Consider the following 12,763-nt stretch of genomic DNA (forward strand, 5'->3'; position numbering starts at 1 on the left):
TTTAGGGAGTTTGTATACTCTTCTGTTGTCTGTGCCATTGAAATCATATCCAAGAAATCACTGCCAATTTCAATGTTGTGAGGTTTTATGACCCAGATTTTCTCCTAAAAGTTTATAGTCTTAAGATTTATATTTAGAGCCGGGCGTGGTGGCACACGCTTGTAATCCCAGCATTTGGGAGGCTGAGACTAGAGGATCGCGGTTCGCGGTCAGCCTCAGCTACTTAGTGAGGCCTTTCGAAACTCAGTGAGACCCTGTTTCAAGAATAAAGAATAAAAAATTGGGCAGGAGTTGTAGCTCAGAGGTTGAATGCCTCTGGGTTCCATCCCCAGACCTGCAAAAAAAAAAAAAGATTTATATTTAGGTCTTTTATCTATTTTGAGTTAATATTTGTATATGGAATTAGGTAAGGGTCCAATTTTATTCTTTTCCATGTAAGTATTATTTTTCAACAATATTTAGTTAAAAGATTATATTTCCACCACCAAATGTTCGTGGAAACCTTGTAAAAAATAATTTGACAATATAGGGAAGAATTTAGCTCTAGGCTTTTATTTAACTCCAATGGTTTATATATCTGCCTTTAGAACAGTACTACACTGTTTCAATTATTGTAGCTTTATATGGTTTGAAATCAGAAAATATATATCTTCTAGCTTTGTTCATTTTCAAGATCATTTTGGGTATCTAGAGTCCATATTCCATATTAGGATAGATTTTTTTTCTGAAGAATAAATATATAAATATATGACAGTTTCACCTAAAAAAATAGAAAAAAATATTCTCTGGTAAGAAAGAAAGCAAAAAGAAATATTGAAATGTTATCTTTAAGTCATCAAAAGCTTGGTATCAGACAAATGAAAGTGTTATGTGAAATTATCATTTTTAAATTTGGATAAATTGCTATAATACTAGATGTCAACCACTAAGCCAAGCATGGGAAGGAGGGATAGGGAGAGAATGGGGTGGGGATCGGGTGGGGGCTGACTGGGCGATGTGTGCATGTATGTCTACAAAAGTTTGTATCCCACTATGATGTATGAATACAGTGCACCAATTAAAAAAAAAAAAAGGAAACCTTCCTGACGTTAAATGCTCTGTGCTTTTTATTTCTTCACGGAAGTACATACAATTTGTATGGTCTTAGTAATATATCCTCTATTTTCCACATCATGCTTGTTATAGTGTTCTAAAAAATTATTGGTGCATTTCTGTCATAAATTAAACAATGGAATTGAAATCAGGATTTTGAAGAGATATCTGTATCCCCATGATCATTGCAGTGTATGAACAATAGCCCAAACACGAAAGCAACCTAAATGCCCACTGAGGGTGAATGGCTAAAGAAAACACCTTTTGTATACTCATACATACAGTAGAACATTATTATAATAGAGCCAAATTCTGCCATCTGCAATAACACAGATGAACTTGAAAGATCATTATATTAAGTGAGAGAAGCCAGATGGGGAGGAAAATTACAGCATGATTCCATTTATATGAGGGACCCAAACCAGTCAACCTCATAGAGACGGAGAATATAGAAAAAGGTATTTTCCAGGGACACAGGGAGAGAGAAGTGGGAGGTTTTGGTCAAAAGGAACAATGCTTCAGTTCTAACAAAAACAAGTCCCAGAGGTCTACTGTATACCATAGTGTCTATAGTTAGCAGTCCTATATCTTATACCTAAAAATTTAAGAGAGGATGATGTGTAGGATAGAGTTGTAGAATGAGCTGGAGAACCATGAGTGGATCCCAGGTTATGTTGATTTGGTGATAGAAGCAACAGAATTCCCTGATGGATTCTTTCTGGAGGTCTTCTTGAAGGAAAATAGGAACTGCACATCTTTGTTGTACCAGAGCTGGAGAGAGTGGCATCCAGAAAGCCAAGCAAGGGGAGAGTTTTAAGAAGAAAGAAGTGCAAAAATCTATAAACTCTTGTGGAGAGGGAGAATTAGATTAGGATGGGAGAGTCCAGTGGATTTAAGAATGCTGAGTCGAGGCAGTAGATAAATTAAGACGAAGGTAATTTGAGGGTAGAGCATGGAGACATTGTGTTTAGACTTCTTTTTCAAAGAGTTTGGCTAAGCCGGGTGGTGGTGCGTGCTTGTAATCCCAGTACTTGGGAGGCTGAGACAGGAGGATTGCAGGTTCGTGGAGAAGCTCAGCTACTTAGTGAGGCTTTCTACAGCTTAGTGAGGCCTTGTTTCAAAAGCAATAATAAAAAAGAATAGGACTGGGGATGTAGCTGAGAGGTATAATGTCCCTGGGTTTCATCCCTAGTACATCAACAACAAAAAAGTTTGGCTGTACAGAGAAGTCACAGAAGAAGCGGTAGCAAGAAATGGAAATTGATACATCTAAAGATGTTGGTGGAATGAGCTTGTGTTCAAAGAGAGGGAATTATAGGTAGGGAAGAAAAAGAGGGAATCATAGGTAGGGGTTGGGTGTAAAGCACTTGTGGAGTAGGAAAACATCGAGACTCAGAACAAATGGGAGGAATTGGTCCTTGCAGAAGAGAACACTTCCTCTGTTGAAGCTGGTCATTTAGGTGGTTGAGGATAGAAGATGTAGATATATGACCATTGGGAGATGCAGGAGTCTTGCTGTGGTTCTGTCCTTTCCCCCCACCCCAGAGATTCACAAGCAAAAATATGAACTTAACGTGAGGTATAGCAGAAAACAGGACTTAAGAGCTTAGAGTACGGTGTTACGATCTCTCATTCACCTCAGCAAAAATCACTTTGCATGGTGAGATTCATTCGACTCAGAAGAGTTACAGGGTAAGCGCGGTTTGGTCTTGCTTCTTTCTTAACCTAGCTAGGTTTGGATTGGGGACTGGGATAGGTACTCTTAAAGGAGACAGGCTCTGGCCAATGTGGCTGGCTCAGGACTTTGGTGGGGAAGTCCTGGAGAAGTTCTACAATATGAGATGGAGCTGGTTTCATAATGTGACAGGATGGCATGTTGCCACCATTCAGGGATTTTAGAGATGAGCAGTAGTTTATCAAGGATTGGTAGACAATGGAATAAAAGCACTGAATTAGGAAAGTGGTTTTAGGCTTAAAGTCCTGTTTGTAATCTGCAATATGGCTCTGAACAAATCATTTACCTTCTGGTAAATCATTTCCCCAGTTTGCAAAGTGAGCAAAACATCAGTCTTTCTGCCTCACAAGAGTGTGAGCGATGTGACAATGTATGTCAGTGTGCTATGAAAGGCTGCCTGTACGATGGATTCCCGGTAAGACTTGGCGTCTTGGGGCTGGCAGCCTGGTTTCCACTCTCAGCTTCTCTGCTTACTCACCCCTTGCATGACTCAGGGTGAGTCACTTCACCTCCATTATACTGAGCCTCTATCTTCCCATCTGTAGAACTCCCTCACAGGGTGATTATAAGGATTAAAAAATGCAGTGGAAGACTTTGGAAGTAAAAGTGGCAGAGAAATATGATAGATTAGTCAGTCTGATTTTCCTATTCTCCACTGAGGGGAAAAACCCTATTTTCTTTCCAGAATCAGTGTTCCAGATGAGCATTCAATAAAGGCCTGTAATGAGTGCTTCCTGTGGGCAGAGCAGTAGCATCTGCCTTTGGTTGGGGGTAGGCAGACATAAGCCCAGCCACAGGAAGTGCATCATGAAGGGCTAACAGATCTCTGCCTCTGAAAGCTTCCTTGGCACAGGACTGACCATAGAGAGAAACTAGAAGTACATGATCACACCGATAAGGGCAGAATAGAGGCAGGGGAAAGCGCGGTGCTGTGGTTACCAGGATCACTAGGCCAGGTCCTTCTCCATGAGTACCCTGTCCTTCACTTGGGTGCAGCCCAATATTTCTGCAGAGTTCTTGAGGCACTACTGAATATCTAACACAGGGCATACCTCTATGGCTGGACGAGGCCTGTCTCTTATCTGTTTTGACTCTGTACCCAGAGATTCCCTCCCTTTGGCGAACATGGATCCCTTTCTAGATAATGATATACTTGAGGACTCTGAGAATGCTTTTGCTCCTAAAGTTCCATCATTAAGTTTATCAAAGAGATGCTGGTACTTGACTTCTTGGTCTGAGAAGGAAGGTGATCAGCCTCCTGGGACTCTTTCTGATTAGTATGAATAATATATCATTTAACACTGTACTACAAAAAAGACTGTTGGAGACAGATAGTTAACTGGATGCAAAATGTTCTATGGCCAGGGAATTTTTTTTAAGGATATTGATTTTCTGTAAAAAAAATCTCTCACTCTGCAGAATTTCCATCTTGTTTCTGTTTTCTGTAGTGTTGTGATAACTGCTAAGGGTTCATATCAGAGTGAAATATACAGGATTTTAATCAGACTCCAAAATCTTATGAGAATCATTCATAGTCTGTTACATAAAGACTTTGGAAAAATAATGTGTCATCTTTACCGATCAAATGTCCTAGCATTTGTACTCTGGAGTGTTGATACTTCTGGTTTAAACATAAGAAGCTATATCTCAGAGATAGAAAAAGAGAAACTGAATATGAATGCCCATAAGATCTCCCTTTCTTTTAGCTTAATAATTTTTTCAATTTGTCTTTGAGAACATCCTTTAGGACTGGCAGTGCAGGGAGAGAGGGGTCAATCTGTCTTTTTTTTTTTTTTTTGGTATTGCAGATTAAACCCAGTGGCATTCTATTTCTGAGCTAAGCCAAAACCCTATTTTATTTTTATTTTGAAACCAGATCTTACCAGGTTGATGACAGTCTCACTACTTACTAAGGCTGTCCTTGAACCTGTGATCTTCCTGTCTCACCTTCCCAAGTCCTAGGACTACAGGTGTGTGCCACCTTGCCTGGCTTCAACCTGCCATTTTTTGAATGGTAGAAAGACTCTATCAATTCAGACCTCACTCAAACAGGGCCTAATAGTGTCCTGGAAAGAATTCGAATGGGAAATCCATTTAGAAGTAGTTATGGATTATATCAAACTGTCACAGATACAGCCAATTTTCTCTGAAAGGGCATTTCCTCCTGAGGGTTTGTTACCAAAAACTATGGAGCCCTAGGTGGCTTTGGCTTGCAATTAGCAGGTGGTTGCTTCCTGGTAGATACTTGGGAGTGCTTGCTGGATAGTCTTATTATCCTGGCTAGATCTTACAAATATACAGTAAATCCCTAAAACTATATTATCTCTTTTTCCTCTGCCTTTCCTTTTGCTGTATGCACAGAAGCCCTTCTTCATAATATTAATAACTCATCTGTATTCATATTGTGTGTGTGTGTGTGTGTGTGTGTGTGTGTGTGTGTGTGCGCGCAAATTAAATCCAGGGACATTCTACCACTGAACTACAATTCCCAGCCTATTATTATTATTATTAATAATTATTATTGTTATTATTATTATTATTATTATTGTACTGAGGCTGGAACCCAGGGGCCTTCTATCTCCAGGCTACACCTCCACACCTATTTTATAATTGGTTTGGAAACAGGGTCTCACTAAGCTGCTGAGGCTAGATTTGAACCTGTGTGATCCTCCTGTCTCAGCCTCCCAAGTACTGGGAATACAAGCATGTGCCACCACGCTTGGCTTATTATTATTATTTTTAAAGACATGGTCTCAATTAAAAAAATTTAACTTTAGCCAGGCATGGTGGCATATACCTCAGGAGACTGAGGAAGGAAAATCACTAGTCAAGGTCAGTCTGGGCAATATAGCAAGACCTGTCTTAAATTAATGATAACAATTTTGAAAGGGCTGGGAATGTTGTTCAGTGGTAGGGCATGCCTGGGTTCAATCCTCAGCACCACAAGAATAAATACAAATAAAATTAAACTTCTTATTTTGAGATAACGAAACATTCTCATAGAGTTGGGGGAAACAATAGAAAGTGATCCCGTGTACCTGCTTTCTTCCTGCCCTCACCCCTACTTAAGTCCTGACAACTACTTATTTGCTTTCTTCCCATCATTTTGTCACCTTAGGAATGTTATGTAAGTAGAATCGTAGTTTTGCTGGTTGTTTTCTTTCAATCTCTGAAGATTTTTTCCAGATGATTTCAGGTTTTAGTGGTTTATATCCTTTTATTGCTGGATAATATTCTCAGGTGTAAGTGTACGGCAGTTTGTTTGAGTTGTTTCCAGTTTTTCAGCTATCATGAATTAGGCTGCCATCCACATTCGTGCACAGGTTTTTATGTGATCGTAAGTTTTTATTGTTTCCTGGAATAAGTGCGTAGGAGTATAATTTTGGGTCATACGGTAATGCATATTCAGTGTAATAAACTGCATAACCTTCTGGAATGGCTGTGCCATTTTACATTCCTACTAGCGATACATGAGTGATTTAGTTCAACCCCTGTGTCCCCAGCATTTAGTTTTGCCACTACTCTATTTTTAATTTTAGCTCTTTTGATTGGTGTTCAGTAACATCTCACTGTAGTTTTATTTTGTGTCTTCTTAATGGCTAACCCCTTTTTCCACGTACTTCTTCATCATCTGTATCTTTTTCCGGTGAAACGTTTGTTCATGCCTTTTACTCATTTTTAATTGAACTTTTTACTGTTGAGTATTGAGATTATATATTATAGATTACTTATTATTACAATAAATAATAATATGTGGTTTGCAAATATTTCCTCCCACCACTCATAATTTGTCTTTTCATGCTCTTAAAGTCTTTTGCAGAGAGGTTAGTTTTTTGATGGAATCAAATTTGTCGATTTTTCCTTTCATGGATTGTGTGTTTGGCATCATGTTGAAGAATACTTTGCCCAGCTCTAGATCCTGAAGATTTTTCTGCTACATGTTTTTCTAAAAGTTTTATAGTTTTACAGTTAAATCTACATCCCATTTTAAGGTAATTTTTATATAAGGTGTGAGACTTAGATCAAGGTTTGCTTTTGGTCTATAGATTTGCATGTCCTGTAGCACAATTGGTTAAAAAGGCTATCTTTTCTTCACAAATTCCTTGTGTACCACTGTCAAAAATCATTTGGGCCAAGCATGGTAGCACATGATCTTACTTCCATTACTTGGGAGGCTGAGACAGGAGAGTCACAGGTTCGTGGACAGCCTCAGCTACTTAGTGAGGCCCCCAAAACTTAGTGGGAACCTGTTTCAAAATCAAGAATACAAAATTGGGCTGAGGGTATAGCTCAGAGGTAGAATGCTCCTGGGTTCAATTTCTAGAACTGCAAAAAAAATCATTTGAGCATATTTGTGTATGTCTATTTCTGGACTCTCTATTCTGTTCTTTTCATCTATTTTTCTGCCAATTCCATGCAATCTTAATTACTATAGGTATATGTTGTCTCAAAATCAGCTATATTGATTTCTCTCTCTTCCTTCTTTATTATTAAGTAGTTTTATTGAAGCTAATTGATATACAAAAAGAGAAAACCCCAACAAAGAAACCAAAAACAACAAAAAGTCTGCAAATGTTTAATATGTATAATTCAGACTCACCAAGTTTGAATTATTTAATTCTTATTCAAAGTTATTTTAGCGTAAACATATCAAATTTAATCACTAAGACAAACATGAGAAGGAGGGAGGGGGAAGAAATGGGTTGGGAATTGGGGAAGGCCTAAATGAGTGATGTGTGCATGTATGCCTCTACCATCTTGTACCCCATTAACATGTAAGATAATAATGCACCAATAAAAAAGAAAAAAATATTTTAGCCATTCTAGTTCCTTTGATTTTCTGAATAGATTTCATAATATTCTTATGTATATTACAAAAACTCTTGTGAGAATTTTAATAGGAATTGTGCCAAATTTGTGTATAAGTTTGGAGAAAATTGTTATCTTTAGTATGTTGAGTCTTCCAAGTAATAAACACAATATATCTCTTTATTTCTTTTATCTCTCTCATTAATATTTTGCTTTTAGCATCCAAGTCCTGTACATGTTTTGTTATATTTTATACTTCAGTATTTTTAGAGTAATTGTAAATAATAATGTAACATTTTGGTGTTTATTTTTATTATATAGACACAGAATAATTTTTGTATGTTCGTTTTGTATTGTCAGCCTTTTCTGAAGTCACCTATTAGTTCTAGAAGTTTTTATGTTGATTCTTCAAGACCTTCTATGAAGACCATTATGTTATCTGAAAATAGGGCTAGTTTTCTTTCTTTCTTTCTGATCTGGATGCCTTTTACTTTCTTTTTTGCTTTATTGTGTGGCAGAATAATGTTGAATACAAGTGGTGAGAGTTGATACCTTGCCCTATTCCTTATCTTAAGAAGAAAACATTCAGTCTTATACCATTAAATATAAGACCAGCTGTAAGGTTTTTGCAGTTGGTCTTTGTTCTTGGTTAAGTTTAGGAAATTCCCCTCTATTCCTGTATATTTCCTTTCAGTACTGCTTTTAAAGTATCCTACAGATTTTGATAAATTGCTCATTTTCATTGAATTTTAAATTTCATTTGCCATTTCTTTGGCCCATGGATTATTAAGAAGTACACTTAATTTTTTTGTTTAGATATTTTCCAGTTATCTTTCTGCGACTGATTTCTGGTCTGATCCCATTGTAGTTGGAAAACACTCTTGTATGATTTTAGTTCTGTTAAATTTCTTGAGGTTTGATTTATGGATTAGAATATGATCTGTCCTGAATAATGTTCTATATGCCCTTGCAAAAAATATGTATTCTGCTCCTATTGGGGAAAGAATTCTATATAATTAAATCCTGCTGATCTATGGTATGGTTGAGTTGTATATATCTTTCTTAGTTTTCTATCTAGTTGTCTTGTCAGTTGTTGAGAACTATGTGTTGTGGACATGTTTCTCCTTCCAGTTCTATCAGTTTTTTCTTTATATATTTTGTAGATCTTTTGTTTGATACATTCGCATTAGGATTAGGATTGTTCTGTCCTCCTTGTGCATTGGCCCTTTTATCATTATGTAATATGCCTTTCTATCTTTGTTGCAGGCAATTTCTATTATAAAGCAATCATAAGACAATTTCAATTGTGCTTTATCTTCATCATCACGGATTAGTTCCTTCATCCACATCCATTCTGCTGTTGAGCTTACCCCTTAGATTTTTTTTTCTACACTGATCCTTATATATTTTTGGTTCTAAAATTTTCATTTGGTTCTTTTTATCTTCTATTTCTTTGCTTAGACTATTTTTTATTTTCTCTAAGCCTGTTGATAATTGCTTGTTAAAACATTTTCATGATATTTATTTATTTATTTATTTATTTATTTATTTATTTATTTTTTGCGGGTCTAGGGCTGGAACCCAGGGGCATTCGACCTCCGAGCTACACCCACTGCCCTATTTTTTTTATTCTTTATTTTGAAACTGGGTCTCACTGAGTTGCAGAGGGCCTCACTAAGTAGCTGAGGCTGTCCATGAACCGCGATCCTCCAGGTCTCAGCCTCCCGAATGCTGGGATTACACGCGTGCGCCACCCCGCCCGGCCATGATGATTATTTAAAAATAACACTTGATCGATTCTCTGTGTCTCCCCTCCTCAATCTTTTCTTTAGCTCTTAGCATAATTTAAAATGACCTTCAATTTGCCCACTAGATTGAGCTCCATGAGAGCAGGCATCGTGCTGTTTACTACGGCTGCATGTCCAGGGCCTAATTCAGTTTCCAACAGAGTAATAATAAATGTCTGATGAATAAAGTTGCCTAATTCCCAAGCCTCAGTTTTTCACCTGTCACATATGATAACTTATTTTTTTTAAAAAGGTTGTATTTAGAATTATATGAGATAATAAATGCATGGTAAGTATTTAGTACACTGGTTGGCTCAACATAATATGTCAAATAATAGCTTGTCATTGTTTCAGTATGGTTATTTCTGTTATCCTGTTCACTTACATTTCACTCATTTTCACCTTTGTTGGAACTAATGATCCATACAGAGTATAGTGAGCATTTGTCAGTGACAGATGCTGACTGGTTAGATGCTTGCAATTAAATTCTAACTTCGTGCTCTCTTGGCCATGTTTTTTTGTACAGGTCCTGCAGCTGGGCTCAGACATCCTTCCCCAGTACAAGCAAGAGGCACCAAAGACTCCCCCTCACATCATCTTACATTACTGTGTTTTCAAGACCACGTGGGATTGGATCATCTTGATCTTGACCTTCTACACAGCCATCTTGGTCCCTTACAATGTCTCCTTTAAAACCAGGCAGAACAATGTGGCCTGGCTGGTTGTGGACAGCATCGTGGATGTCATCTTTTTGGTGGACATTGTACTGAATTTTCATACCACTTTTGTTGGACCAGCGGGGGAGGTGATTTCTGACCCCAAACTTATCCGCATGAACTACCTGAAGACGTGGTTTGTGATTGACCTTCTGTCCTGTTTGCCATATGACGTCATCAACGCTTTTGAGAACGTGGATGAGGTTAGTGCCTTTATGGGTGATCCAGGGAAGATTGGTTTTGCTGATCAGATTCCACCACCACTGGAGGGGAGAGAGAGTCAGGTACATGCCTCAAATCTCAGACCTTGTTGTCATGTCTTTAAAGCTGAATGAAATGTGGGCGGTCAACAGAGGGTCATGAAATGGGTGGGAACTAGCATGATTGATGTCCACAACAGAGGGAGCATGCTTACAGATATCCTTGCCTGCTGTTCCTGTCCTTTGGAGGTTTGGATGCACTGCATGTCAATGGATGGGTGTGGAGAGACCAAAGGCTTACTTACAGTTCCTGCTCTGGGGTGTAAGCCACTGTCTCAAGGAGGTGAGGCTGAAGAAGCAGCCATGCATGGCCATTGCACTGGTGAATCTTGTTTTGGGTATTCATTTGCTGAATGTTTACCTACCTATCATTTATTCTAATTATGGGGTTTTCATTTATCTGACCTTCAGCTATTTCATAGGCAATTAATTTCTGGCTAACAGATACCATTTTACCTTAGGTTCTTACCCCCCCCCTTTTTTTGGTAAATGTTGTACAGAGTTATTTCTTTGCTAAAATGAGTTTGGGAGGTGACCTTTGCTGGGGTAGTCAGGTATCTGATTGTGGTTGAGAGGAATAGTGTTGTTGGGTTATACTACTTTGGACTATGAGTCTTGGAGACAATAGAAGGGATTAAAAAAAGATGAATACCCAGTAAATGTGTTGGAATCAGGATGTGCTCTAACAGTCATTGCTGAGTGGGTGCCAGGGGCAGTTGCAGCAAGAAAAGGACCTTGGGCTTGTTAGGAATGAACGTCTCCTTTGCAAAGGCAAAGGATGGCAAGTTATTGCAAAGAAAAAAATGTTAGATTCTTATCTAGTTTGTGTTCTGTGGGAATCAAGCTTGTTCTTCCTCCTCATAGACACTCCAGATGGATTAAGATAAGGCAGTTTATTTGATAATTCTTTAGCCTTCTTCAGCAAATAGACTTTCTTTCCTTCATTTATTTATTTATTTATTTATTTATTTATTTATTTATTTATTTTTGCAGTACTGGGGGATGGAACCCAGGTGCAGTCTTACCTCAGAGCTACGCCCCCAGCCCTATTTTTTATTCTTTATTTTGAAACAGGGTATCACCAAGTTGAGGAGGGCCTCGCACTAAGTTGCTGAGGCTGTCTGCGAACCATAATCCTCCTGTCTTGGTCTCCCAAATCCTGGGATTACAAGCCTGCACCACCATATCTGGCTAGCAAATATACGTTCATTGCCTCAGATTACAAAAGGGCCTGAGGATTACCTGAATGAGTACTACAGGCAGCCTGTATCTGGAGGCTGACTGAGGCAAGGCACACCCAGGGCTCATAGGGTCTCACTGGTGGCATAACTGTGCCTCTTGGTCTTCAGATAAGCACCAACAGTTGCCGAGGACACCTGCTCCTCCACTGGGGGACGTATTCTCTCTCCAGTGAAGAGTAGCTCTTCCTATGAAATGCTGCCAAGTGTAGAGATGGGAGGAGAGAACTTGGATGCTCAGATGCTCTCAAATCAGAACAACCCCTGAATCTATCTGTGTGCTGTGTTTTGATATACTTTAAAACCCCAAAGACAAATTCTCTGGGTGGCGTGTGTGGATTTTGTAGGGGAATTAAATGAGTTAAGACTGATCATTTACAAGAGCAGAATCATCTCTAAAGTGAATGTTGGGATTCTTAAATGTGCATTTTAGTACATGCTTGGAATGATATTTTTCTCCATGAGACATTTCTAGGAAACTTTGTTAGTTAGCGAGAAAAATATGATCATTTTGGCTTAGGTAATTCAAATGAATTATATCAATTTAAAAGAGTTTCTTATACACATATGAGAAGTAAAATTTAACTTAAAAAGCCAATTGAGTTTATGAAATAATATGCTATTTATAGAAATGGCACTAAAATTTGCAGGTAAATAGAGCAATTCTTCAGCTTCCATGGGTTCTAATTAAAAATTGGCAGAGGTATAAACATCGAATGTGTCTAGATAACTTTGTAGGTTAAAGAAGAAGACAGCTGGTCCCCAGGGACTGTGTATGATAGGTTGGAACTCCTTTAATTATGAGTACCAATGATGGTAGTTTCTGATTCAGAGATTCATGAAATAAATTAGTTATAAAGAAAATGTCCATCATCCGTAGCTTTGTTAATGATAAACAGTTTAGTATCAAAGCTTTTATTATCACTTCTTGATCATAAATAATAGTATAAACTTTAAGGAGTTATAGCTACAATTTTCTTCTGTAAAGACTTGATTTCATATTTGGTGGTCTCACTGGTAGCTTTAGCTAATACCTGAAATAATGCCCTTTCCTAACAATTGTGATGTGGAGGGAGATCAACGTGAGAAAACCGAAAATTTGCACCAGTTCCTCTTGGTACCACCT

General features: G+C 38.1%; 1 protein-coding gene across 2 annotated transcripts in view; it reads left to right on the forward strand.

Moving 5' to 3' along the window:
• Positions 1–12,763, forward strand: part of KCNH1 (potassium voltage-gated channel subfamily H member 1) — a gene marked incomplete at both ends in the record, with an annotated part of 376,618 nt that overhangs the window by 83,038 nt on the left and 280,817 nt on the right. The window contains one exon of one of the 2 annotated variants that reach the window (XM_080698436.1): positions 9,950–10,423. In XM_080698436.1, coding sequence (XP_080554562.1) covers positions 9,950–10,423 — 474 coding nt within the window. The remainder of the gene's footprint in view (positions 1–9,949; positions 10,424–12,763) is intronic. The other variant, XM_080698437.1, reaches the window with a different exon arrangement.

The sequence above is a fragment of the Muscardinus avellanarius genome, assembly GCF_963383645.1.
Source record: "Muscardinus avellanarius genome assembly, chromosome: 7".
Taxonomy (NCBI): domain Eukaryota; kingdom Metazoa; phylum Chordata; class Mammalia; order Rodentia; family Gliridae; genus Muscardinus; species Muscardinus avellanarius.